The sequence below is a fragment of the Scardinius erythrophthalmus genome (genome assembly GCF_964197995.2).
Source record: "Scardinius erythrophthalmus genome assembly, chromosome: 25".
In the NCBI taxonomy this organism is placed as follows: Eukaryota; Metazoa; Chordata; class Actinopteri; order Cypriniformes; family Leuciscidae; genus Scardinius; species Scardinius erythrophthalmus.
Genome location: NC_138245.1, coordinates 22,419,893 through 22,447,645, shown reverse-complemented (window position 1 = coordinate 22,447,645; position 27,753 = coordinate 22,419,893). Strand labels below are relative to the sequence as shown.

Genomic DNA, 27,753 nt, shown 5'->3' with positions numbered 1-27,753 from the left:
CATGACGCTAAAACTTAAACCTACTTACCTCAAGCTCAATCTGCAAAATTGGAATGTCAAGTTGGCCTCTTTTCCTTAGCCATGACATTGTCCATATTCTCCCATTTCGCTTTTTGCTCTATTTGTTTACCACTAGCGCATGCTGATGACGTTTTATCTCCTATACTGACTTGCGACGTTGCCTACGATTCAATAGGTGTCATCATCGTACAGTCTTACATGTCGTACCCAAGTTTATTAGATCCATGTCGTACAGTGTGATTTGTAATGATCTTATAGGATTGCCGAAATTGCTCAGTCTGTGGCAGGCATAAAACAGCAGCATTCAAGGATCCCCACGAAAAGGCATAAACAAGAACACTGGGTCAGATCCTTCTGTTTTATGCCATGTGCACACGTCTTGAACTTGTTACAGAAAATCTAGACAAGTGGCTCCAGAGAACAGCATATCCTCACTTCTTGTCGTGTCTTCTGAAAAGTCTTTAAAAAGTGGGGATTGACTTTCAAGTTGGATTTTGAGAGGAAAGATTTTTTTTGTGCAATAATTGCTATATAACGAGCGCTTCGGTCACCTCCTGCCACATTGCGGCCGTGTTTTTTTATTTACTCGTCTGGTCAGAGCCAATAGCTCAGTTAAAGAGATGGAAAAAATAAGTCTTTCCAGCTCCTGCTGGAATTTGATTTCTTCCAACAGCTGTCTTGCTTTATACTACCATGAAGTCAGGGAATTGCCCATCTCAAATCAATCACAAGGGGCTGACATTTCCTGCAAACTGTGCTCATAGGATAAATGGAAGGGTTGGGGATGGGAGGAAGGGAGGAAGGGGGGGGTCACGGCTAAAAAAAGGAACATCAAATTGGCAGCCGAACAGCTGGAATGATGTCCTTGTTTATGTGCTCTAATGCCTTCTCCCATTAGTCTGATGTCTTTGAGAAGTCATTTGCTGCACTTTAGGAAAGTCTCAGCACTTACATGGAGAAATATTACTTTTGATAGGGTTTCATTAAGACTGGGAAATGAAGTACTTTTTCCTTAATGAATTTTAGATCTCCCTCTTTTTTCATTTTCCAGAGTGATTCCTCCTCCTCACTCATGCTATGTCAAAACATATTTTCTGTTGCCTTGCTGCAGGGAAACTGCTGCGGTGGACGGAATAGGTCAGGACGAAAATGACGGCATGATATGTGACTCACACAATAACCGATCGAAAGCGTAGGCGAAGACAACACGTGTTTTGGTACTGTTTGTACAATGACGCAATAACGCCTGCTTTTGAGCATTACGCTGAGTAGCGTGCACATTGCGGTCATTAGGAATTACAAACTACGGCTGTTAAGCTTTGAGACACATACAAATTGTGTTTATTTTAAAGCTGGGCTCTGAGAGAGTGCCCTCTCGCTGGCGTGGTCATGTAAGAACACTGAAACAGTGGAGACCTTATTCACACCTCGCTTGCTGAGCTCGGCAAGTGAGATCTGAACAGAGCCGCCCAGGAGCTCAGAGCCTTCAACCCAATGAATAGCTCATAATGTGCATGTATAGTAATGAGGCATAGAGACCCTTAAACCATATACACTCTATATTTGAATTTTCCTCTCTCGTAAAAATGTCATCACCTCACCGTTCTTCAGAAATGGTCTTTTAGTATGTGCTTTGATAAATGTGGCGTAGCAATATGCATTTATTTAGACATTTTACAATGCATTTTTTTCAGTGAATAGGACTTTTGTGTTTTAGCATGAAGCCAGTGAGCATGGTGCATATATTGGCATGGCTACCACCAACAGCAACAATAGCATCCGTATTTCTAGTAGCTCAAACGGTAAAGCATGTAGCTAGCAACGCCATGGTCGTGGGATCGATTCTCAGAATGCCTGAACTCTATGGCCCGGTTTCACAGACAGGGCTTAGATTAAGCCGGGATTAAGCCTTAGTTCAATTAGGACATTTAAGTAGCTTTTATAAACGTGCCTTAGAAAAAAAAACATTACTGGTGTGAATCTTGAGACAAAACAATGGCACTGATATATTTTAAGATATGCCAGTGCAAGTTGCTTTCAGTTAAAACAGCTCAAACATGCATTTTAGTCTGGGACTAATAGGCTTAAGCCTTGTCTGTGAAACCGGGGGTATATCTTAAATGGATAGTTTACACAAAATTAAACTTCTTACGTCATTTACTCACACTCATCATTCTGAATTCATATGGCTTGTTTGTTCTGTGAAACACAAAATAAGATATTTTGAAGAATGTTTGAGCTGTTCTTGTCTAAATTATAGAAGTCTAAGGAATGACAATGCCTCTTAATATCTAACACAAATTTCGTGCAAAATGTTCTGTTCATCATACAAAGTGATCGTGTTGCCTCAGAAGACTTGTCATTTACCAGTCAAGTCGTAGGGAGTCATTTCACACTATATGGATGTCCTTTTTGGAGCTTGAAATTTTTGGGTCCCATTGACTTTTATTAGACAAACACAGCTCGAGCAAAATATCTTTGTTTGTGTGTGTGTGTGTGTGTGTGTGTTCCGCAGAAGAAGGAAAGTCAGTTTGGAACGACACGAGGGTGAGAAAATGATGGCAGAGTTTTCATTTTTTGGGTGAATGTTTCATTACAATAAAATTAATGTAAATTGTAGTTCAAAGTGTGTTATACACATTTGACGTTATCACTTAAAATTTGAACAGAGAGTGACATTATAGCATGCTGTCAAACACAGTCCAATGAAAACAGGGGCAGGCCGGACAACCGTAGAGGTACTCCATGCTGAATCGAGTTTCAGCGTAATTGGGATCATACGCAGCATGTGCAGTTTTGGCACATAAGTTAGATTAATCAGAGGGGCTTTAATCGTGAAGAATTCTCCTGTGTGTGGCTGGGCAGACGCTCAACTGTGGGCCCCTAAGTTGAGTTCTGTTTAAGTGTGCACCTTTTGACTCCACAAACACCCATCTCAGAAATTTAGGGTCTCCCTCCCCCACTCATCCTGGTTCGCTTCTTGCATCAGCGCACGAACTTGCCACCCCAACAGAGTCCACTTAATGATTAAATTGCATCTCACGTGGAAGTTCCAAATCACCAGATTCCTCATAGCTGACTCTTCCTGCTGATTGTAATTTATGTCGGAAGTCATTGCCGTCCAACTCTCGGCCTTCACGAGGTCCAGACAGGAAAGAAAAGACATGTGGTGCATTTAGCCGTGTGCTGAACGTCTGGAGTTGGCATCGCGCGGTCCGTAAACACGCTACCTTTCACAAGACATGATTTCGGGTAATGAAAGTTGCCACGGTCATCACTGGTTGCCTTTCATGCTGTTGATAGAAGTGCGTGTGCACCTGTTCTTAATCTGCATAAGGATTGCAACAAGACATGGGTGAATGCTGACGAATGATAAAACTGTTTAACCGGGACATGGGGAGTTTGGGGCCTTCAGATATGCAACAAAAAAAAACTCTAGGAAAGGTAATGCATGCTGATGGAGAGTTTGGGATTTTGTGTTTTAAAGCATTTTGATCTCCCTTAAAGAGGTTGTCTGATCGCACAATGGAGCGAAATATATTTTCGGCTTTGCGGGATCATTTTAAAATCTTGATCTTGATTGAAGAGACTTGGAGTTTATCAAGTCCAGGCTGAAAGTCTGTTTCTGGGATGAGGTTTTGTTCACTTGAGTGCATTAGGCATTCCTACCCATGACTTCATCCACAATGGATTCCCTTCAATCCAGAGGACAATGTGTGCATTTATTTTCCACAAGCTCTTAAGCTAAATACTTCGGGGAGAAATATCAGCACCTGTATTGTAAACCCATCTCTTTTGTTCAGATGAAATCCATGCTAATGACCCAGCAGGACTGCAAATAACATTAAATGTCCCATTAGGAAGGAAGAGCTGTACAGGATTGTGCAGGGTTTATTTCCTAAAACTTGTACTGTTGTTATTGTGCACTTAGCAGTGTTAAGTGTCTTGTGGAACAGAAACTAAAATGACAATCCTGTTGTTATGTCTCCCTGCTTTACCTTTGTGTTTTCATGACATTTTTGTCTCGTTAACTCTTTTAACTGCTTTACATGTGTAAATGAGATGTGGTCTACAGTAAATTGGTAGTTGTGGGTTATTTTTTGTTTTGTTATAAACATCTGTCTCCATCACTTGCAGAAATTCACTCTGATGATTCAGTCAACTATTTGTTTCCTTGTAATCCAGTTAAGCTCCAAAAGGAAATAATTGTAGGTTATTACATTGCGTGGAAAGACCTCCATATGTTTGAAAGCTGCTTTGTTATGGGATGATATTTGGGGATATGTCATTTTTTATTTGGTCAAGGTTGAGTTGAGAAATGAAAAGTAACTTCAGATGTCCAGCGTATTTTTAGTTGGTTGTGCTTTATTAGTCTGCTATGTGCAACTTAAACAGATAATTATTTTTCTTTTCTTTCTTTGAGACTGAGAGATACAATTTCCCGAGAAATATTTGACCTGCAACAATTATCACAGTTCAGTAAAGAAATAAAGTTGCCCTAGCAAAGGAGATCATTATCATCCCCTTCGTCCTCGAAAAGCAGGTCCAAATTAAACCAATATGTATTTAAATCTGTATCATGGTAGACATATTGCATTGTGTGTGTGTATAAAATAATAATTATATTATAATATAAATTCTTTTTTTTTTCTGTATTTTTTATTAAATAGATGCAGCCTTGGTGAGCATAAGTGACTTTAAAAGAAATAAAAATTACTACTTTAAAACCATAATAAATTGTAATGTTTCCAAATTTGACGGGTACTATATATAGTATTGTGTGTAGGCTATATATATATATATATATATATATATATATATATATATATATATATATATATATATATAACACACCAAGGATTTGTATGTCCATGTTAGTTTAATAAACTAACTTTAACGTTTGTTTATTCATTGATTTTGTACAAATATCAAATATGTCGCGAAATGCAAGGTTTTAAGGGTTACTGTAACTTGCAATGTAACTTGTTTTCATAAAAAGTTTAAAGTAGCCTAATGAGAAATTTTTTTAAATTTTTTTTTTTTTTACTCTTGCACCACAGCAACATTGTCATACCCTCGTCAGCCAAACTTATTTGGTTACTGCTCAATAAGGTTCAATAACTTTTATCGCTCAGAAAAAAAGAAGAAGAAGAAGAAGAAAAACATGTCATTTCTGTGTTTGGCAGTATTTTGATGTCGGCTGACACTCGCTGGAGGGGTTTTGGTCTTAATTCAGCATATTTGGATCTGACAGCTCCAGTCACGATGTGCTTCACGTCGACGTGCTGATGAAGAGAACAGACTTTAATCCAACATTTAATCTAAAACAACGGACGACGTCACGTATAAGAAGACAGCAATCAAACATAGGCTACAACAATACACTAAAATATCTAATGTTTAGTTTAGCTCCATTTATTTATATAAGAAATTGTATTAAAAAAAACTCTAAAATTCTAAAACTGGATTCTCAATATCTATGTAGCCTACTCACAAATCTCTCTCAGAATAGAAAGTGAGCACGTTATCTGATATATGTAACTGTGTATAGGCCTGTAACATAAGTTATGTAACCTTTTCTATAGATATGGCCTTCAAATAAAAGTTATTTCACTTTGCACTTAAATACAGTTAAACATGTATAGGCGATTAGATTTATTAGTGAAATTCCAGGCGCAGATGTGCTGGATGGAGTCAGGGTCATAATACCTCAATTATGGCAAACTACAGCCCTTTTTGATACTTTAAAAGTTAGTTGCACGTTTTGACACTTAGGCCTATGATAATTCTTCCTTGTCTAAATTGACAACAACTGATTATACGCTAAACGTAAATATTCTGTATTTTAAAAATGTGTCGAAAATTCCTAAATATAACTAAATATATACATATAAAGTACATACTGTTATATTTGGTCAATATATATATAGCCTATACATAATTTAAATAATTTTCGGAAAAGGCTTTGGGTTGGGTTGCGGAGTGAAATGAAACCATGCCTTGCATTCGGTTAACAACGTTTTAATTAACGTTTTTTCCCCTGTTATTGTACGCAACCACATACGAGCTATTGATGACACCGTTGTTTTATGTGCGTTCTTGAATGATGATCCTGTCCTGGCACGAAAACTCCAGCCTCCAGAATTTAGACCGAACCAAGCGAACAGTTCCAGGATTAATTTAACCAAGACAATTGTGGACTGCAGCGCATCATTATTCCTTCATTAATGTATGATTTTGAATAATAGCCCTGTCTGGAGTTCTCATTGGTAAAATGAAACCAGGAACATGCGAAATAAATTATACTAAAGCACTAAGGTACAGTAGGTTATAGACAGGGTAGCAGTAATTTTCTCCACTTACAGTGCGTCCTCACATACTTGGTAGCCTATATAGCCTTGGCATTTAAAAATTAGTGTAAGGAAATAGTAATTGGTGTGTAAATTTAAATGCATGAACTTAATAAAAATCCCAAATGTCTTGTCTCAAATTTAGTACAGCCAAATATATTATGAAATTGATCAAATGCAGAAATTCAGCAAACTGTGATTTTGTTCATGGTTTCGTTACATTCAGCAATGATATGATATTAAAATAACGAACTGTTTTAATTTAATGTGTCTCCTAGAATAAAAGCGTATCGTTTGTTTATATAGCCTTTTTTTAGACGGAGACTCAATAACAACCTCATGTATTTTTTTATTTTTGAATGTATCACTTCGATGGTCTGATTTTTATTTTATTTTTTTCCTTTTGGACTTTTTTTATTCCATTACTTGTTTATTTGGGTACAAAAATGTATTGTAAATAATAGATGTATTGTAAATAATAATTTCTAATAAAATGTTTTAATTGAATCTTCAAGACTTTAATATGAGAGTTTTAAGTTCCCCACATTATTCATCATTAATTTCATGTATTTGGTTCTGCTGCTAATTTTATTAATAAAGTATTACTGTTTATTTCAAGATAGTATTTTCTTGCATCATGAGGCAGAAGTCCTGGGCGTTGAAAATATGGGTCTTATTTTTTTTTAATAGACAAATTCCAAAGTTATCCGCAGAATAAGATCATTTTAGATTTTGCAAATGCTTGCGCAAAATGAACAGGCCTACACATTCATCACACTGCAAATCGCTTACTTCAGACACTTCTTCTTGGCACCATAACCAGTGTCTTTGATTAAAAGGATCTTTCTGTGAAAATAAATAACCTCACTTCGAAAATATTGTGTTACCACATATTTACTTTCACTGCGTAAACACGCCAAAAGAAGTTTAATGCGCGGTGTGATGGCGCTCAGTTAGGCCATAAACAATTCCGCATAAAATTACACAGCCCGCAATCGATGTGCCTCAGAGACAGAGCAAGAATTGGACACAACATTAAACGAAAAGCAGCAACGAGGAATTTTACATTTATTATTATCATTAATATTAATATTATTGAGTTTCATGCTGTCTTTTGTGGTGCCATGTTTAAGAAAGAACGTCACAATGCCACAACGTCAAACTGTCTTCGGAAAATTTACATTTTAATTTTTTTTTCTTAATATTTTTTAAAATACCAATGAAAATCATAAAAAAGCACAATATGCTGATAAAAAAAGTCCATGACACCACAGCCTTCAATGCTGAGAGAAAGGCCATTCACTACAAACCACCGTTCTGGTCCATGGAGAAAGTTCAGAATGACTTTGAGGCCCGCAAAAGTTGGCGTAATCAAACAAACAGACAAAACATAGGTAGTATAAAATCAGGCCAAGTGGTTAGGTCTGTGTAAGTGCCATCATAAAGGCATCGGCGCGCAATGATCCGATGAGGCCGATTATGGGCCCGACTGCGTCCTGGAGACAAACGTATTCGGATGTTCTCGCCTATTCCTCTTGGTTTGCATCAGAAAGTGAAGAAGCCCCGCCGTCGGATAAGCGATCGGCTTCTCGCGTCCTCTCCTGCTCCGACAGCTGCTCACTGCTGGGGATGGAGTTCTTTTTTGGACGGCCCTTGGGTTTGGTCGGAGATTCTAGTCCTCCTCCTTGCAACACCTTGAAAGCAACACCGGTACACATCAGCTTAAATTGAATCAGTTGAATCATAATTTGTAGACCTATTATTAGAACTTACGATTTTTTTCCACTTCATCCTTCTGTTTTGATACCATGTTTTGACTTGAAGCTGACTCAGGCCTAAAGACTCTGCCAGGTCTATTCTGTAAAAGAGAAAGTTGTCGACTAAGCCATTCCTCAGACAATACCAACTGTTCTTTACATGTATACAAAACAAAATAATAGGCTACAGTTGGAAAAAAGTAACTGACGTTGTCTTATAAGTAAAGTACTTTACATTAAAAGCGTGTTTACCTGTCAGGAGTCGAGAGATACTTCTGTTTCTCAAATCGTTTTTCCAAGCCCATCAGCTGTAGTTCGGTAAACACAGTCCTACTCCTCCTTCCTTTCTTCGTCTTGCTCACTGCATCGGCTCCAGGATCGAGTTTACCCCGAAGATGGAGGTCCAGCGGGAGATGGTGGGATGAAGAGCCCATCTGCAGACCCGCAGCTCCGGACAGAAGCGCGGAGCCCAGCGGTGACCCGAGTGAGCAGGACAGAGGAGACACTGGGAACTTCAGGATACTGGTCTGGTCTGCTTTCAGGACTGGAAATCGAACAGTTGAGTGTATGTGTTAGCCATGATAATTTAGTCTGAATTAAAACATTTTCATGTCAAAAAAAAAAAAAAAGGTTTGGATGGATCCATAAAGGTTCATCAACGTCAATGTGCTGATTTACAGCCTATAGTTCTATAAAATAATAATATAAATAACATTATATACAAACACAATTTCGCTGATCGATCTAGCTATTAGCTACAATTGAACTGTATACTTTTTAATTCACAAGGATCCTATAAATCTTGAATAACTGTTTCAAAACAGACAAAGGTTTATTTAAATGAGTCTCGGGTTAATTTGCGATTAAATCTATTTTAAAAATCGACAGTCTTATTTTTCGTACATGAATATTTCAGCGTCAACCTCGAAATTAGCAGCCTCACTGCAAAACTGTTTTCATTACAAAAAACATCGTTATTTCCAACCATTTAACTTCACAGTAACTTTAGTCACTTCTACTCGATTTTCGCAGCTTTCAACAGAATTTCCTTAATCTCTAATTCAGTGCAAAGTTGTTGAAAAGCGGTGAATTTATCAATGCAGGTTGCAACTTTGGTAGCTTACCACTTTTATTTTTCACTTCACATTTTAAAATCGTGATTAAAAATAAACTAAAAATATTTTAAATATAGAATATTTAGTTGGATTATTTATTTAGCCTAGTTCGAGTTTTCTTTCCCAGATTCTCAACAGAAAAGAAAGCATGAATCGCATGCAGTGGGCCTGAAATGAACGTGCATTTGCAATTTTCACAAGCTTGCTCGGTCCACTGCATTGCATATATTTCGGTCTGAGATTTCTGATTTGCTTTGTATTGGTCTGCAAAGACAACGTGGTGTCTTTTATCTTTGAGTAGGCAAATAGAGAGGTTCTGCAATTTGAATGTCCCTGTATTAAGAGAAGGTTAAGATTAAAGGATTGCCCATGCCGGATCTCAAAATATTGTCTGACTGAAAGGTCACGGGACTTACCTAAGTGGTTGTGGTATGGTCTGGCGGACAAAAGGGCATGTACTCCAAATTTGAGAAGGTCTCCAGTGGGACTTGATACTTTGTGATCCGGATGGTCTGTAAGAATCTCTTCAATCATGAAACTCCTGTACCTGTGAGACCTTTGGTCTGGATGGACATCATGGGGGTAGAAGTGCGCCCCAATCTCCAAAGGATGTTGCATTATTATAGTTTAAATGTAGCAGATGTTCCCGAACCTCCTGGTAGCCAGTAGAAACCTTGAGGTCACATTGAGGATTCAGATGTCCCCGTGAAGCACCGATGCATAAACGTCCATTCAGATTTTTAGATGCGACGATCATCTAAAAAAAATCATCCTCGCGTTTGTGGAGAGCTTTTGAAATGCGTGAAGAAGACTTTGACTGATTCTCGATCTTTGAACGCTCAAAGTAGCCTACGAGTGAAATTGATTTCTTTTCTTTCGGGGAGTTCCGAAATGTGTGGTCCCGTCCACGAAGCGGGAGTGAGAAGTCTGATCCGCCCAGTGAGGGCAGCCTGTTTCTGTTCCTAACGCACCAGCCGAGCTCTGAATCAGGAACTTCGACATCTGAGTTTAAGGAGGTCTAGCTCAACGCCACACCTCCTCCTCCTCAGCGTGCTCGGGCACCCTCCGTCAATAAAGGGAAAACACATAGTCAAAACATTCAACTTGTCGTGAGACTCTTGAAATGTCTTTGATTATTTCAATAAGTTCCATTTTAAAGCGGCTCAGTGATGCTTTTAGCCTACATTAAAAAAAAAAGCAATGATAATAATATGATAATTACACACTTTCTGTTTTCAAGTCTTTTTTGTAGCTCTTTTTTAGTCATTTCTGCTTTTTATTATCTCGAACATCTTTATTTCTCCTTGACCATTAAATCAGATTAGTCTCTCAGATTAATTAATGTCTCTAATCTATCAGCTTACTAAACAAATAGGTTATACAATTATCAACACATTAAAATATTAAATTTAACCTTGTAAAAAATAAACGAAAGTCTTGCGGAAATAAAACAGAATAGGTCTGGTCCTCTCAAAATTAGGATTTGAGATCATCATAAAATGACAACTTCACCTAATTTATTTATTTTTTCTTCAATTCGGTTGGTTATTAATAGATAGCCAACCGATTAGATTTTAAATTTAAACGTAAGAAACTGGGTCTTTAAAAAACCATGTCCACAAAAATAAAAGGCCATGAGAATTTAAAAAAAAAGTTTGGGCCCCAAAATCTGTAGTTGAAATAAAGGTTTAACACTAACTGGTCTTTTAAATCGCATAGTATAATTGGCACACAGTTTTAGAATAAAGAGGAAAACCAGAAAAGGCTTTTGCCCTTGTATTTTCTCCTGAAAACACTTTAACATGTGATCCCAGTGTAATAAAATACTGTTTGTAGAATACAAGGTATATCATACATCCTATAAAAGGTCTTATTATTACGCATCAGACACGAGGCATTTGCTTACATCTTTTTTTCTGTATTCATAGCATTCTGCTTTATGTTGAAATAGGCTATAAATAATTCAACATTAAATGATCAAATAAGACACTAGTCAGTGGTGAAACGCTGTCACTCATAAACCACAGAATAACCACTGAATTGTGTCTCATATTTAGTCATATTTACAGAAACGTTGTTTCTTAGTTTTTACACATTTAATAAAATCTAATGGCGCGTCGATTTTAACATGTATCGCTATGCCAAAGCTGTGGAAGCATGCATGTCCTGTTTTTCTATCTTCTTCATCATATACTCTATTTTTCTTCGTCCATGCGCAATTATATTACTGTCAGAAATCGTGTGTCATATGACACAAATATCTAGTGTTAGTGTTTAGTTACTTTTTTTATCCAAACAATTTTATTACAACATTTTGAACAATGAACACATATTCAAAGGCAACCATGAAAAACATTAATCATAATCAAATCAAATTTAAGGTAGTGATTTTTTAGATTTATAAAATGTTTAGTTAGGCTACTTTTTGTTGTGTGTAATTAGCCTATTATTATTTCTTAAAGAAAGCAAGAAAAAGAAAGAAAGAAAGACCTCACAAACGTTCAACCCCTTCTCATTATTCCCTTAAGATAATATTGTAGCTACATATAGTAAGTCTAAAGCACGAACGATGCCATCGCCTTTTGTCGGAGCACTTCTGTATTTCAACCACTAGGCGACATCATGTGAATGGCAGATTGCAAAGCATCAGTGTACAAATGCGCAGATATAATGATCTAATTTTAATTAAAGCCAGTTTAGGTCAGGCTCTCACTTTCTGCGTGCTTTGCAATCACAGTTCAGATCAAATGCAGCTTTAAACTGCATAAATATATAAGCCATGTATTGTGGGAGGTGAGACCACTTCGGCAAAAAGCTTATTGTGTTAATCTATTATGTGCTTGACCACGTGCGCCACCAAGCTTCTTACAAGACGCCCATACCCACACTAGAGCATCATAAACATCCATCAAAATTGATCAGGCATGCCTTGTATTATATTATATGCATACATGGAGTTCAAATGTCTAGCATTGTCTAACATTGTAGAATTTTAAAAAGTTTTAAACAGGCCATCATTCTATAAACAATTGTGTGGCACTGGCGAGCTTCTTTTACAAAAGGTCAGATGTTCTTGCTTCCGTTGAAGTACACAATGGCCTTTGGAAAATTCTCAAATCAAGTGGCATAACATGGTCATAGCCTATAGCTCAAGTGCTGGTGACATTCAAGCAAATATTGAGCAACGTTGTACTTAAATTGTTATTCTTTTAATTTATCAAAGATATTCAATTAGAAAAATGCTAAATAGTATCATTTTCACATTGGGCGTTATTATTGACGTCTTTATTCAAATGAAATGGTAATTTTATAAAGTTTGTAAGCGTGAATTTCCTATTCAATTTGTTTTTGATTTCACAATGACAATGATACCTTTTAATAAGTGCGTCAGTTCATTAGTTCAAGTAGCCTACACTCTTAAGATGAGTCCAAATGTGCTGTTCTTCGAGTGTTTTGTCCCATTTCCTCACATGCTCTCACCGCCCTTCATCCCTGCTTTATAACCCTCATTTGATCACATGACCACGGATCGACCAATGACAAGCCTTATCTGTTTCCTTCAACTTGTTACAGTAACATCCAGTTGAGCAGCGAAACTGATACAAATGCACGCGACGCTGTCTGCTGTTGATTCATGCGGTTGCATTTCACAATGACCCCAGTGGAAGCAATGGACTGTAACTAACAAAATCCGTTTCCACGGACGAGGACGAGGTATGTAACAATGGGACACACGAACCCTAACGTTAGCCTTTGCTTTTAGCGCAATAGCATTAATGGTTAGCTAGCTGAGAGATGCACCGCAAGAGATTAACATACAGTCAATTAGTTAATATAGAGATCTACTCTCTAAACTCTATCATTTTGTCTCGGTTTCCTTTGATACAGTGTATGTAAGTAATTATCATACAGCAACGCTATCTACAGAGCAAAGGGGAAAACAAGCTGCATTGTCCTTTTTGTGAGCTGTAATGCATGTTACTGTCTGTGACCAAAGCAGAGAGTTTACACTGGTGAGAATCTGGAAATTTGGTTATGATCATATGTTCAGTCTTTTCAAAGCATGCTGTTATAGAGTTTAAGTGTCCTTTTTAATAACGGTGATGTATTTATTTTTCTGTAGAGGATGACTTTTTTGTCCAGTGTGCAGGAGAGATATATATTTGATCTTATATGTGCTCCCATGTGTTTAGCTTGTTATTGTAGTGTCTGTCCAAGCTCATTGGTGAGAGGAAAAAAAAAAACGATTTATTGGTTGCATTTTTAAGTGTGTATGTATGAATGTATTTTATTTATTTATTTACCAAATCAACATTGGATAACACTTCATTTTTAGGTGATGTAGTTTCACATTACTACATATGAAGACTTCAGATGCAAAAGCCCCTAAGTGCCACCTGAAATTTTCTTCTAAAATGAGCATTTTTATCAAGCTCGTATCAGTAATTTCACTTTAATGACAATTAATAGGTAATTTTCATTGAATTAAAGTGAAATAACTGAACATAAACATACAAGCTTGAAAAAATGATCATTCTAGAAGAAAATTTCAGATGGCACTTAGAGGCTTTTGCATCTGAACTCTTCATGTACTTACTATAGTAATAACAGTACATTTTGCATAATTACAAGTAACTAACCCTATACCAAACCCATAACATTAACCCTAACAGTAACTCTATAAGTAGCTGTAATTAATTAATATTGGTTATTTGAGTTAGTACAATGTATCTGTCACCTTATAATAAAGGGTTACACTTTATTTTAAGGTGTTTATGTTACAGTGTAATTATATATTTAAGTACTGAGTAATAATAATTAACTACATGTACTTTATTATAGGGTTAGGTTTAGGATTAGGGTTTGGTTGCATGTAATTATGCATAATTTATAGTAATTCCTTTAGCATGTTTAACAAGGACACTGTAAAATAAAGTGTTACCAAATAAAGTGTAACCCAGCATTGCATTCTCATACTCTTTGGAAAACATAATAACAATTATTTATTATAGGCTATTTCTTTATATTTGGATGTTGCATTTAAAATGTACTTTGCTGAATGCTCACACTTAAAAAAGTGAGGAAACCCGTTGCCTTAAAATTATTAAGTAAATAAACTTTATGCGTAATTGAAAAAAAAAATACTTATGGGGAATTGTCAAGTTCACAACTTATTTTTTTCAATTACGCAAATTTTTAAGGCAAATTGTTTCCTAGCTTTTTTAAAGGTTTAGTCAACTGATCACTTTGCAGTAATCAGGGAAGCAGTACAAAGATTACATAAAAACAAGTTTTCCCTCTTGAACTTAGGCTGGAATTCATGGTACAGTTTAGTCTGGATGTCTTATGTTGATGTAAATAAACTTGACTCCTTAACAAATGTTTCCCATGATAGATATCTGCATATAGTTGCAGTAGCTAAAGAAATTTTAGTGACATGTACTTGGTGGTTTCTAAAAAGAGGGCATGTGAAGGGTCAGACACTGAGCCAGCAACAACAGCAAGATTTCTTTAAATGGTTCAGTGAGTGCTATGGCTGAGGCAACACTTGAACTCGAGCTCTGTGGTCATATCTGAAAGGCCATTTAAGCCTAACTAAACACACTTTTTTTTATATATACAGTATGCTGAGACTGAGCATGTTGTGGTGACTAAAGCTGATACAATTTACTGTCACAATAAAGAGACATGCTGAATAAACTAATTCAAAATGATTGTTTTATGGTTTATTACATAAACAATTCTCATTTTATCAATGCAGTCATCAAAATAGTAGCTAGTAAGTTACCAGAAACAAATCAGTAGTCTGTTTAAAGGGATAATTCTGTCATCATTTACTCATCCTCATGTCGTTCCAAACCTGTTAGACTTTCGTTCATCTTCGGAACACAAATGAAGATCTTTTTGATGAAATCTGAGAGATTTCTGTCCCTTCATTGACAGCTACGCAACTACCACTTTGACGCTTCAAAAAGTTCCTAAAGAGATCGTAAAACTAATCCATATGAATTGAGCGATTTAGTCCAAATTTTCCAAAGAGACTCAATCGCTTTAAATGATTAACAGATTTAATTAGGCTTTTATTCACATTTAAACATTAATATGCAAACATAAACAGAAGCTCAACCGAAACTGCTTGACGTCTGAGAACAAACCTCATTGGTTCTTGCGGAAGCTCAAACGTGCTGCGTAACACGAGAATGAACCTCATTGGTTCTCGCACGTCAAGCAAGCATGCTTGAGCTTCTGTTTAACATAACTGATGTGTGAGTTGATGAATGTTTATGTGTGAATTAAAGAAAATTCAATCTGTTCATCATATAAAGTGATCGTGTCTCTCCAGAAAATTTGGACTAAACCACTCAATTCATATGTATTAGTTTTACAATCTCTTTATGAACTTTTTGAAGCGTCAAAGTGGTAGTTGCGTAGCTGTCATTGGAGGGACAGAAATTGCTCAGATTTCATCAAAAAACATCTTCATTTGCATTCTGAAGATGAATGGGAAAGTCTGACGGGTTTGGAATGACATGAGGGTGAGTAATTAATCACAGAATTTAAATTTTTGGGGGAACTAACACTTTAATGCATTTAAATACACCCATTGTGCATAAACTCATTGTGCAATAATACTAATCTGATATAAAGTATGTATACACTCCTTTTCATAACTCTGTTTGAAAACGCTTTGAAAAACCAGTTCAAAGTTTAGATGAAAGTGATCGCCGCGCTTTGATTAAATTCAGTGGGCAGCGTTGAAGGATTCACCCAAGCTCAGCTGGAGCTCCATCCAAGCTCAGCCTATGACAGCTGGAAAATTGTTTGCAAGCATAATACATTATAATGATTATAAACACTGGAATTGCAGGACTAAAATAGGAATGAAGTTAGGAAGAAAAATGGTCTCCAAATGTATATTAAAATATATGACTCAAGACTGACTTGAAAGCACCTGAGATAGGTCTATCAATGTGTTGATCAGGATAAGGAAAACTCCATTTCTAATCAGATGAATTGCACACACTGATTGACTAGTGTCAGGTTGAGTTTTTGGACGGCTCAAGTGGGGTTTCACTTTGTCTCTGTCGGATCTGTGCGTAAGGAGAAGCATACGTTACAATGCAAATGAGTCTCATAATGCCACTCCGCTGTCCTGTCTTCTCATTTTACACTGTGAATTAATCATGGTGTATCAAATGACTGCTAACATCATCCTGAATGTGCCAAACTTTGCCAAACAAACCCAACGCAAATTAGGCATTACTTAAGGCAGCACTATTCTTCTCCACTTACAACCATTGTTAAAGATGAATAAATATATTAGTGCTGTCAAATCGATTAATCGCATCTAACATAAAAATCGCATCTAACATGTGTGTCTCTGTGTACATTTATATATATATATATATATGTATATGTGTGTATATGTCTGTGTCTGTGTATATACCCACAGAGACATATTATAGATATATATATGTATAAATATAATATATATAAACACATTATTTAAACAAAAACTTTTATGTTAGATGTAATTAATCTAGATAGATAGATAGATAGATAGATAGTCTTTTTGTTTGTTCTGTGAGACCTTTTTACCACTTATGGATATATAACAGAAAAGACCTGAGTCAAAGTAGTTTTTTTTAAATTATTATTAATTATCAGCTACAGGAAAATATTCATTGTTACTGTAGTTAGAAAAGGTATAGGAGTAAGTTGAACAGTCAGTAGGTTTGTGCGAAGTTTACTGAATGTAGTTAGAAAGCACTAAGAGGAGTTACATTTAGAAGTGTCTGATTAGGAATTTAGCGTAACCCAATTTTGTACAATAACAGTGTCTTGCCTTTGTCAAACCAAAACTATTTAGCATGCAAAATATTAACACGCAGTAATAAAGATGGTTATAGCCATTGCCACTCTTAGCTGTGATTAAAGTTATGGCTACAGTCACAATGGTAATGTGAGTAGTCAGCCATTGGCACATGATATGCAGTGGTCACTGTAGGGTTAAACTGACACATTGAAGTTTCCATACCATCTATGTACATGCTAGTATAGGAGAAAAATCCCTCACAGTATATACACAAGAACAAGAGATTGGTAATCTGTAGTCCTGCCAATATTTTATAAGGTTGATTCCTGTGAAAATCTCGATGATTTGATTAGTCTGAATGGAAAAAAAAGCAACATCATAAGGGTTTATTTGTTTGTGGTTCCTCAAGAGTCAAGGTCTCCCTTATATGCATAAAGTTATTTATTTAACACTGCTCCTATATAGAAGAGGTTGTAACCTCCTCGCTCATTATATATTCCACTTGCAGTGACACTAAATCCAGCGTGAGACACAGCACCACACTTTGTTCAATTTCCTCCAGGGATGGAAAACTCCCAGGCAACCATCCTTACAACTTCCTCATTTATGTTGTGTCTTGACTGTTTACTCTGCCATTGTTTTGTGTCTGAGGCTTTAAAACCATGTTTGCATCCACCTTTCAGTGTCTGCCATGGCAGCAGGCGTCAGTTTGTTGAGTGACCTGCCCTACACCACCGGCAGCTCAGCTAACAGCGGACAGTCCAACGCTGACATGGAGCCAGGTAATATACTGCTATTTCTCTACCTGTGGCTGGGAGGTGTTTTAATTGAAAACAAATAAGATGTGATTCTGATGCAAGAACTGAACAGACAGAAATGTTTAATAGCCTTTCGTATATTCTAAAAAAAAAGTGTGTTTTATATTGTGAAATGTCTGGAGCCCTATTTGTTACGAAATAAAAGTTTGATGTATGTTATAATATAACTTTGAGATTTTATTCAACAATTTATCATTACTGATTTTCTTGAAAACAAAATCTGATCATAAGGGAAAGTAGTACAATAACAATTTAGTTGTATACAGCATGTATACAATAAATAAATTTTAATTTTAATGTATTTAATTTTATTTTAGGACATCAAAAATAAGAGCACTAGAGCTTGATTATATTGTATTATATTATAATACACCATTCAAATTGTAAATTTTGTGGATTCATTGTTTTGGATATACCGTTCAAACAGTTGTTTTTAATTAATACTTTTATTTAGCAAGTTCACATTAAATTATTCAAAAGTGACAGGCATATATTATGTTACAAAAGATTTCTATTTCAAATAAATTCTGTTTGGAACTTTCTGTTCATCAAAGAATCCTGAAAATAAATGAATGAAAAAAAAAACATTTGATACTATACTAATAAGGTAATGTTAATGAGAATTATTTATTGATAATGTTTCTTGAGCAGCAAATCAGCATATTAGAGATTTCTGAAGGATCATGTGACACTGAAGACTGGAGTAATGATGCTGAAAATTCAGCTTTGTCATCACAGGAATAAATTACATTTTAAAATATGTTACAATAACAGTTATTTTAACTTGATAATATTTCACAATATTACTGTTTATATTGTATTTTTGATCAAATAAGTGCACCTTTGTGAGCACAAAAACATACAGACCCCAAACATTTGTACAGTTGTGTATAAAAAATATTTTTTTGCCATGAAGGGTAATAACGGGTAACAACATGGCTACATTAACATATATAGACAGGTGCAGACGTCGTAAAATCTTTTGTTATCTTTTCCCCATCCATTTTAAATGACTCATTCCATCCCGATGGGCTCCTTTAAATACAGAGATAATGCATCTCCTTTTAATCTTCTTTGAATTCAAATGGTTTAGGTGAGAAAGGGCACTCTAATGGCCATGCTAACAAGAACTTCAAACTCATTTCCATTATTTCATAAGCCTCTTTGAATGCTGAGGAGACTGACGTATGATGAAACTACTTTTCTTTTATGTAGTATTCCGAGTTCTGAGTTACATAAAGTCTTTGTATTTACTGCAGCAGATGGAATGCATTAGTTGAAAAGGTGTAATTTCAGCCTCATTTTGTTGAAATGCATGCAGGGTTACGCAACCAGAGCTGTCTTTATCATTTACATAAAACACATCATCCTGTTTCTCTTCCACCTGAGACAACACACACACACACATGATTCTGCACAGCCTCCCACTGACTTTGGACTTGGTCACCATGGAGATCCCCTTCAAGTGCAACTGATGAACCGGTTGAATTGTATTGGTCTCTTATGCCGCTTTTGTGCAGCTAGGTGGTTGTGTAGCGATGATTCACTGCTCTGGGGTCAGCGCTTAGTTTGCTCAGGCTGTGCTGAATGTAGTGTCATCATCAGTGTGTTTGACGAGAGACATGAAGAGACGGGCTTGCTCTTCCCAGGTAGACAGGATCTTCATGGGTTTTCGAAAGACACGTCGGCACTCTGCTTCCGAGATCTTGCTGAAGATCCTGAGGAGGAGGCGTAGCTCAGCTGTGGAAGTTCTGACTTCATCTTCACATAGGGTTATTGTGGCGTTTAGCATGTTCGAGGCACAGGCTGACATCACAGGCTGTAGGTGTAATGTGTCATGTTCAAGTTGAAGCTACTTATTTCTGCATCCTAATTTTTCATCATCTATTTCTCCAGTGAATGTCAGAGTACCGACTGCGAAGTACACCAAGGTGGGCGAGACTTTGAGGCATGTCATCCCAGGACATATGCAGTGCTCAATGGCGTGTGGTGGTCGAGCATGCAAATACGAAAACCCTTCTCGCTGGAGCGACAAAGAGCAAGCCATTAAAGGACTGTACTCCTCTTGGTAAGCTGTCTTCTTGCTCTTTTGTCAGAAGAAACGGAGTAAATGTGTATTGTTTCAAGTAAACATATCAAATATTTAGCAGAGTCAACATCCATTCATTGTGCTAGTCCTACACAACTCACAACTTAGATACACTGTTGGTTGAAGGCAATGAAAATGTTAGGGATGAGCTTGAGCTTTTTTTTTTTCAACCATTCTCCTTTCTTCTTGTCTATCTTGGATAGATGGCCAGTCCATCTTATCTTTTGTCTTGGGTTGTCTTGTCTTCCGTGAATATAGCCTTTGATACGGATACGCCTAAATAAATAAGAAAAGGAAATAGAGTAGCGCCAAACAATTGTCCAGGTAATAGGATGGAAAAAAAGCCTTTAAGTGCATAGAACCAAAAATAGCTCATAGACTGAAGAATAAAAAATAGAGATCCGCAGACATCAAAATATAATCCAAAAAACTCACATCAATTTACATACAGGGGCCACTAATACAATAGTCAGCAAAACGTTTTGGTACCTAATACGTTTTGCTGCACGTTGCACTTTTGCGCTTTGGACACTGTATAATGAATAAAAATAATATAGTTTATTTTATTTTACACTTATCATTTGCTTTCCATTCTTATTTTCTAATATTTGTTTTAATGATATTCAGTCAGATGTTATGTTGATATCTAATGCATACTCTGTTCACAGGATAACTGATAACCTGTTGGCCATGGCAAGACCTTCAACTGAAATCATTGAAAAATTCAACATCATCGAACAGTTTCATATGTATGTTGAACTCAGCGGCAAGCTACCAGTAAGTGATTCCCAAGATGCACCAGGGATGACTTTGCTGATGCTTAATCTTCCTTCCTTAGGTGTGGCTTAAAGACAGTAATCAACCTGCAGCGTCCAGGGGAACACGCAAGCTGCGGCAGCACTTTGGAGCCAGAGAGCGGCTTCACATATCGCCCAGAGGTTTTCATGGAGGCAGGGAGTGAGTAGCTCACACATGTACTCAAACATACACCTATTCCTCCATCAGTAGTCAGGGGAATCACGCTGGGATAAATCCTCACTATTATCACATTAAATTGTCAATGTGTTTGACAAGCTAAAGATCCTTTTTAAGCAATGTTTGCTTTCTAAACATAGTGATCATGCAGTTGCTCAGCTTCCATTCAGGTATTGAGGCTTAGGGGGATTGGAAGCCCTTAATAAGCTCTCTTGAGAGTGCTGCTGTGCTTACAGACGGCACCCTCTGGGAAACTATGTAAGGCACAATTTTCCAGCACATTATTATTTCCAGGCTCAGCATGTCCAAACATGCATGAAACGTCTCTCAAATTAAGAAAGAGGTCCTCCATGTGTTAGATAATTTATGTTTGTATATTACATATTGAGGCGTTTCTTCCACTATGTGGTCTTTTGGCCTCCTGGACTTTTATGATCTTTAATGAAAATTTCCACCACAATGCCATTTCCAGCTCATCACAGATAATGTTTTATACTTAATAGCATTCTAGGATGGAAATGACACTGGTGGAAATTATTTTTTATTTTTATTTTTTAATAAATAAATAACATTTTATGTTTACTATATGAAATGTAATATTTTAGTTACTTTTTTTCCGTAGTTTGACAAAATTGCAGCTGGATTGGAAATGTTCACAAGTCATAATCTAATAACTTGGTTGTCTTCTTGGGCAAAAAATACACTAACTTTAGAAAAAACATTTTCTAGTTTTTATAATTGTTCAGTGTGGGGAAAATGACACCACAACTGTGCAACATTTTACATTTTTACACAAATGTTGAATAAATGTAATTTACTAATTCATATTTTAATATGGAAGCCTTGAGTTTTTTGGATAAGGGTAATAAGATATCTTGAAATGTTACTTTTACTAAAAACCAACCTCTGGGACATAAAAGTGACTGAAGAAATTCCCATGATTCTGTGCTAAAAGCAAATAACAAAAAAAACTGAATATCTTGAAATGCATGACTTTGTTTCATCTTATGAGATTTGCATTTTACTTTTTCCAGTTTATTTTTACAACTTTGGCTGGAAAGACTATGGCGTGGCATCCTTGACTACCATTCTTGACATGGTGAAGGTGATGTCATTCGCCATGCAAGAGGGCAAAATGGCTGTCCACTGCCATGCTGGACTTGGCAGAACAGGTCAGTTTTTTGATTGAACAGTTTGCAGTGTGATAACTTAAAATTTAAGAAAATAATGCAGTAGTTTATCTGATTATTAACTACCCTTCACGCACATTCGTCTTCTCATAGGTGTCTTAATAGCATGCTTCTTAGTATTCACATCCCGGATGAGTGCAGATCAAGCCATTTTGTTTGTTAGAGCTAAACGTCCAAATTCCATCCAGACTCGTGGTCAACTGTTGTGTGTGCGAGAGTTCGCCCAGTTCCTCGTGCCACTGCGGAGTGTATTCTCGTGTGCCGAGCCCAAAGCTCACACGGTCACACTGTCGCAGTACCTGACTCGTCAGCGGCACCTACTACACGGCTATGAAGCCCGACACATGAAGAACATGCCAAAGATCATACACCTGGTCTGCAGGCTCCTACTGGACATAGCAGAGAACCGGCAAACGGTGGAAGAGGAGGTGTTGGACATCCCAGACCTCACGGAGGAAGTGGAGAAGACGGTCTCGCTGCAAGCCCTTCAGCAGTTAGGGAAGGAGATGAGGGGGAAAGGGATTCCCATATCCTTACCTCGCTCTCCTGACCAACCCAGCTTGCTTCTTAAAGGACCGCAGTGTGATCCACCTCACGACCGGCCACTCTGTAGCGACCAGGAGTTTGATGTTCTCTGGAGATGGCCGACGGTAGACAATACCTACAAGTCTCAGCTCATCTTAAGAAAATGTCTTAGCTATAGCGACTCAGCCTTGCACAAACTGGACCCAAGGGTGCAGGTACGACAAAGTCCCCAGAATGCTCTTGGCAGCAAATCTGGGTTAAACTTTACAGAACTTTATTCGTCGCAGAGCAGATTAGCTATACAAACCCCTGAACTTCTGTCGACCCCGTTGACATCTGAAATCAACAACAGTCCCAAACATGGCTCTTTAACTGGTTCCTGTAGCTCCCTGGTACAATCCAAAAAAGTTGAAGGCCATGCATCCTGCTCTCCTGTCTCCATAAAACATGTACCTCTGAAGGAGGCAAAGCGTAGCATGTCCTACGGCTTTCTAGGGAAGACCAGTGACAGCAGGACAATGTTCTCGACGTGTCAAGGCGGTAAAAGTCACCTGAGCCCTAATGAAAACACAACCTCTGATGCCACACAACAATTCACAGATGTTCCTATTTTAATGCTTCAAAGTGAACTCTCACCTGAGACTCGTCATCTGTTTGTGGCCAAAGCTCTCACGATGGACATTGATGGAGAGGAACTCAGCACAGTCTCAGTGTGGCAGGTAGCTTTGTTTTATTCCATAGATAGATTTTTGGATGAATTGAGTCTCAGCCCTTCAATTCCATATCCTGTTCTTCTATAATGCAACTCAGTAACTTTCAGTCATTTCCGCAATTGTTGTTGCCCCTCAGACAGAGCTGAACTCCCGTGAAGGTGCATGGGAGAGGTTGTGCACCGAAAGAGATCCTGTTGTGCTCTCCACACTCATGTGGTCTTGGCTAGAGCAACTGAAAGAGCCAACCATCACAAAAGAGGATGTGGAGACTTTGGCTGGAAACCAATTCAATCCCCAAGATGCTCTGAATTCGCTCGACAAGGTACCAAAAACATGGAAAAGTGTCTTTAGAGCAGTGGTTTCAACCTTTTTGACTCCAAACCCCCCAATTTGTCCGAAACACTATTTAAAAGCCCTCCTCCAAATATGTACTTCTGATGTATGTTTGTCAAACTACCATCATATGTAGGCTACGCACAAACAACGAGCGCATTTAGCAGCATTTAGCATTTAGCAGCATTTAGCATTTAGCAGCATTTAGCAGCACATTTAGCAGCATTTAGCATTTAGCAGCACATTTAGCAGCATTTAGTTTTGGATGTTCTGTAAGTTCCGTCGCGAAACAAATATACATAATAAAATCCAACCAATCAGGTTGTGAACATATACCTATGCCTTTAGGTTCAGTATCTTTTAGGTTTGTTGTAAAAATGCCAATTTGAACACGAAGCGGACCAGGACTAAATGTTAATTTTTTTTCTGGACCATATGCGAACCAAGCGAACTGAACTACAAGTGTGAACACATATATTTAATTACAAATGTGACTTGTTTTTTCACCATCTAAATGGATTATGTGTACGCTAAAACATCTGTTTGTCTTTGTTATTTAGGGACAAAAGCAAACCCTTCTGTGTATTCTTGATTGTGCTGCTCATTTGCTAAAAATACCAGAGGAGGTTGAGAATGCCTTTTTTGAACGCACAATCAAAGCATTTACTTGGGTAAGCCATGGCCACGAAATAGTTTCACAACAGATTACTGGTGAAATTGAAGTTGAATTTTTTAATTGTTTATCCTAATGATTCTAATCTTGGTCTGATCCAGATTTCCTCAGATTCAGAGAATGGGCAGAGAATCTATAAGACTCTGAAAGATGTCATGATCCCTGTCCTCAGTGATATGAGGAGAAAAGCAATGGAAGAGCTTGAGCTGACCTGCCACTTTTCCCACGTACCCTGACTCTGGATGTGGAATCTGAAATCTGGAGTCTGCACTGTCATTTTGAAGAAAAAAAAAGAAACAAACAGGTTTAGTGTTTTTTTTTCTGTTTTCAGTGGTGTCTTAGCCATGAATACTCATCCAAATAATGTATTTTAACATCTTTTATTTGTGAGAGAACAATAATTACTGCCATACATGTATGTGCCACAAGTTTTTTTTAGGCTATTTTTCTAATTTTGTTCCTTAATAGTTTATTTTTGGTACACAATATTTATTAGCTAACTGAGGAAACTATTTATTAATAAGTATGTCATGTATTTATTTTATGCCTTTGTTTGACTCTAACGAACTGAGGATTCTCATGAAAATGTGTTTTTGTCATATAAGAATACTGTTTGAATAGATGGATGATGTTAAATGTACCTCATTATTGACTAAACCAAAATAATATCACTGTGCAACATGTCTCATTTTATGACACAGTCTTTAATACTTTGATTGAATGAAGCAAATTGTCAGATTTGCTGATTCTTGCCTTTGCAATTTAAAGGTTTGTATTTAAGGTACAATAGAGGACAAGTGAATGCTTTCATTCATAATGCAACACAGTTTACTTTAGGAATAGCTCAAAATGGCCTTGATTAAATGGCCTTGATAAATTCATTTGAGAATGTATCAATACAATTCCTGCTAAAACACAATGCTGTCCTGTACAGGCTTTTGCAGGATGATCTATACCTTTTATTGGCATTATTTATAACTAAGCTGCTTCTTTTAATGAACTTAAAAAAAAAAAAGGAATATGTAGGCTACTATGTTTGTCATGTGGTGTTTTAGTAAATAACACTGTGGTGTTGAAACTGACCTCATTTATCAACTAAAATGCTATCATTGTCTTGTCTTTTTAAGTAAATATAGCACGAATGATATTTCTCGTATCATTTATCTCGTATCAAAGTGAGTTTTTGCGTACATATGATACGCAGTTTTCGCGTGCATATGATACGCACTTAATGGCGTGTAATATGCACGCCCTCCTCAACCCTAATCCTAACCAACGGGTTTACAGTACGTATCATTTGAACGCAAAAACTCGTTTTGGCGTATAAATGATACGAGAAATATCATTCGCGCTATAGATACGCACTTTCATGAGATCGTGTTGGCAGAATACACGTTTATTCATTCATGTCTGTGGAAGAATTGTAAGATGTTTAATTGTCCGATTCCTAAAGACAGAATATTGTGGATTTTCCCAAAGCACTACGGGCCAGATTTACTAACAGTTTGAAAAGCTCTTTTGGCGTAAAAAAAAACAACTACTGACATGATTTACTAAAGACATGCAGTGAAAAATTAGCGCTGAAAAGGAATGAATGCAGTTATTTCTGACCTTATTGCACATGAATTTGTTGGAGTTTTCCTTTCAGAGGCAAAATTTATGAGGAGACGAGACTATAAATGAATCACGCAATGGCGGCAACGCGATTTACTATTACTAAGGTTTGCGCTAGTCAATTTACTGCTATGCGCCATTATTTAACGCCCCAAAAATAATTGTAATCCTGATGCTAACGCTTTTATGGTATTGCGCTCTTATGCTAATTTGCCATGTTTAGTGGATCTGGCCCTAAATATTTTTTATTTATTACTTTTTCATTCAAGTCTAATAAATAAAGCTCTGAATGTTATTTTTTTGCATAGTGTCTTATTAACACACTAATTCAACCTTGCCTCCATTAACCAAGATTCTTTATTACACTATTAAATAAACCTTGTTCATTTTCATTGTGTTCTGGATCATAATTTCATGAAAGAAAACCTCACCATTGCAATTAGAGTGCGGGGTCAGCTAGTGCTGCAAATTATAATTCTGATAGTTCTGTTTCCTACTGTATTTTTTGAAGTGCTGCTCTCCAACCAACTCCAGCTTTTGAATAAGGCAAGATAACACATTAAGTTTTAAAAGGACTTGGTATGTGTGAAACACAGAATGCTTTTTATAAGACTCTGTCTTGTCTTGTGTGTCTGGATCTTTTCATTCAGGCTGTTCTGGAGCTGCCCTGCAGCTGTAATTACTGCCAGAAGTGCATCAAACAAACTCCAGTTGCGTAAAATTGTGCCCTTTATTCCTGCCTCATGTTCTGCTAGGTCAGAAAGTAATTTTCCATGCATAAATCCACCAGAGTGTGATAAATGGTGTTTTATATTCTAATTGAAAGGTATGCCAAATATGAAGATGAATCTGAATTTGGGTTTGTGCTGAGAATACTTTTATTCAGAGCGCTGCTGTTACTGAAGAAGTTCATCTCTGGTTTATTTTGTTCTTTATCAGTTTACAGGAAATAAAGATATTTGGAAACCTTGTCTTCAGAGATGATGTACTGTACGTAGCATCTGGGGTGAATATTAAAACAACAGCATGTGTTATTAGCACTTTATGTTTCAAAGGTCAAGAAGACAGTGCTGTAAAACAGACAAAAAGCCTCTACTTTAAATATGTTCAGAATGCTTTAACATCCTCTTACAGATTGATACAATTTGTCTAAGTTATTGCTTCCACATACATACCCTATCAATCTGATACTATGCTCCAACTTGTTCATTATTCCGATTATACCTGAATAGTCTTGGTCTTATAAGTTGTGGAACTTTCTCTCAGACGACTCATGAGCAGTTGACTCGCTTAGACCTTTTAAATATCTCTAATATTACATCTGGGTCATTCCGTGTCAAATCAACCAAATCTTCCAAACTCACATATTTTATTTTGTTAATAGCCCTTTTTTTCTTTTACTTATGTTTGAAAGACAAACATAAGTAGGGATGAAAGCCAAAATATAACATGTCATGGATGTATATATTTTCCTGAGTTATAGAGGGAGGGTAAAAATGACATTAAAGATGGGTCAAATTCATTTAAAATGGGTCAAATTCAACAATTTGAACATGGAGCCACATTGGGATCCCCATTTCTATGGGATTTAACCATAAAAGTTTAAGAATGAGAATCTAGAAGGATGTTTAAGATATCTTTAATACTTTTTTTAGTTACAGGCACGCAAACTTTGCGAAACAATATTTATGGAACTAACAGGAATGTTCTGTGCAATTGTGTTAAAAAAACAAGATACATTTTTAGTTTCAACATTATTTGTTC

At 36.8% G+C, this 27,753-nt stretch overlaps 2 protein-coding genes across 3 annotated transcripts; one reads left to right on the top strand and one right to left on the bottom strand.

The window, feature by feature from the left end:
• Positions 1-7,531: 7,531 nt before the first annotated feature.
• On the bottom strand, positions 7,532-9,861 carry barx1 (BARX homeobox 1; the record flags this gene model as incomplete). Its single annotated transcript, XM_081357267.1, has 4 exons — positions 7,532-8,065; positions 8,145-8,229; positions 8,381-8,672; positions 9,660-9,861. The coding sequence occupies 4 exons, from the start codon at positions 9,859-9,861 to the stop codon at positions 7,898-7,900; spliced, it is 747 nt and encodes a 248-aa protein (XP_081213393.1). The 3' UTR covers positions 7,532-7,897.
• A 2,908-nt stretch (positions 9,862-12,769) lies between these two features.
• ptpdc1a (protein tyrosine phosphatase domain containing 1a) lies at positions 12,770-26,380 on the top strand. Of its 2 annotated transcripts, XR_014029532.1 has the most exons (11): positions 12,770-12,957; positions 17,743-17,841; positions 19,774-19,945; positions 20,635-20,715; positions 20,805-20,923; positions 21,976-22,113; positions 22,225-23,375; positions 23,506-23,691; positions 24,263-24,373; positions 24,477-25,501; positions 25,713-26,380. XR_014029532.1 is itself a non-coding variant. In XM_081358628.1 (10 exons), the coding sequence occupies exons 2-10, from the start codon at positions 17,751-17,753 to the stop codon at positions 24,609-24,611; spliced, it is 2,184 nt and encodes a 727-aa protein (XP_081214754.1). In that variant the 5' UTR covers positions 12,770-12,957; positions 17,743-17,750; the 3' UTR covers positions 24,612-26,380. The 2 variants fall into 2 exon arrangements, 1 of the variants encoding a protein (XP_081214754.1); XM_081358628.1 differs by having other exon boundaries at positions 24,477-26,380.
• The last annotated feature ends 1,373 nt before the right edge of the window (positions 26,381-27,753 follow it).

Excerpts from the sequence above, each read along its gene's own strand:
- ptpdc1a (XM_081358628.1), top strand. The coding sequence starts at position 17,751 with ATGGCAGCAGGCGTCAGTTTGTTGAGTGACCTGCCCTACACCACCGGC. Across the intron at positions 20,924-21,975 it reads GGTTTTCATGGAGGCAGGGA|TTTATTTTTACAACTTTGGC; the intron begins GTGAGTAGCTCA and ends TACTTTTTCCAG. Across the intron at positions 23,376-23,505 it reads GCACAGTCTCAGTGTGGCAG|ACAGAGCTGAACTCCCGTGA; the intron begins GTAGCTTTGTTT and ends GTTGCCCCTCAG.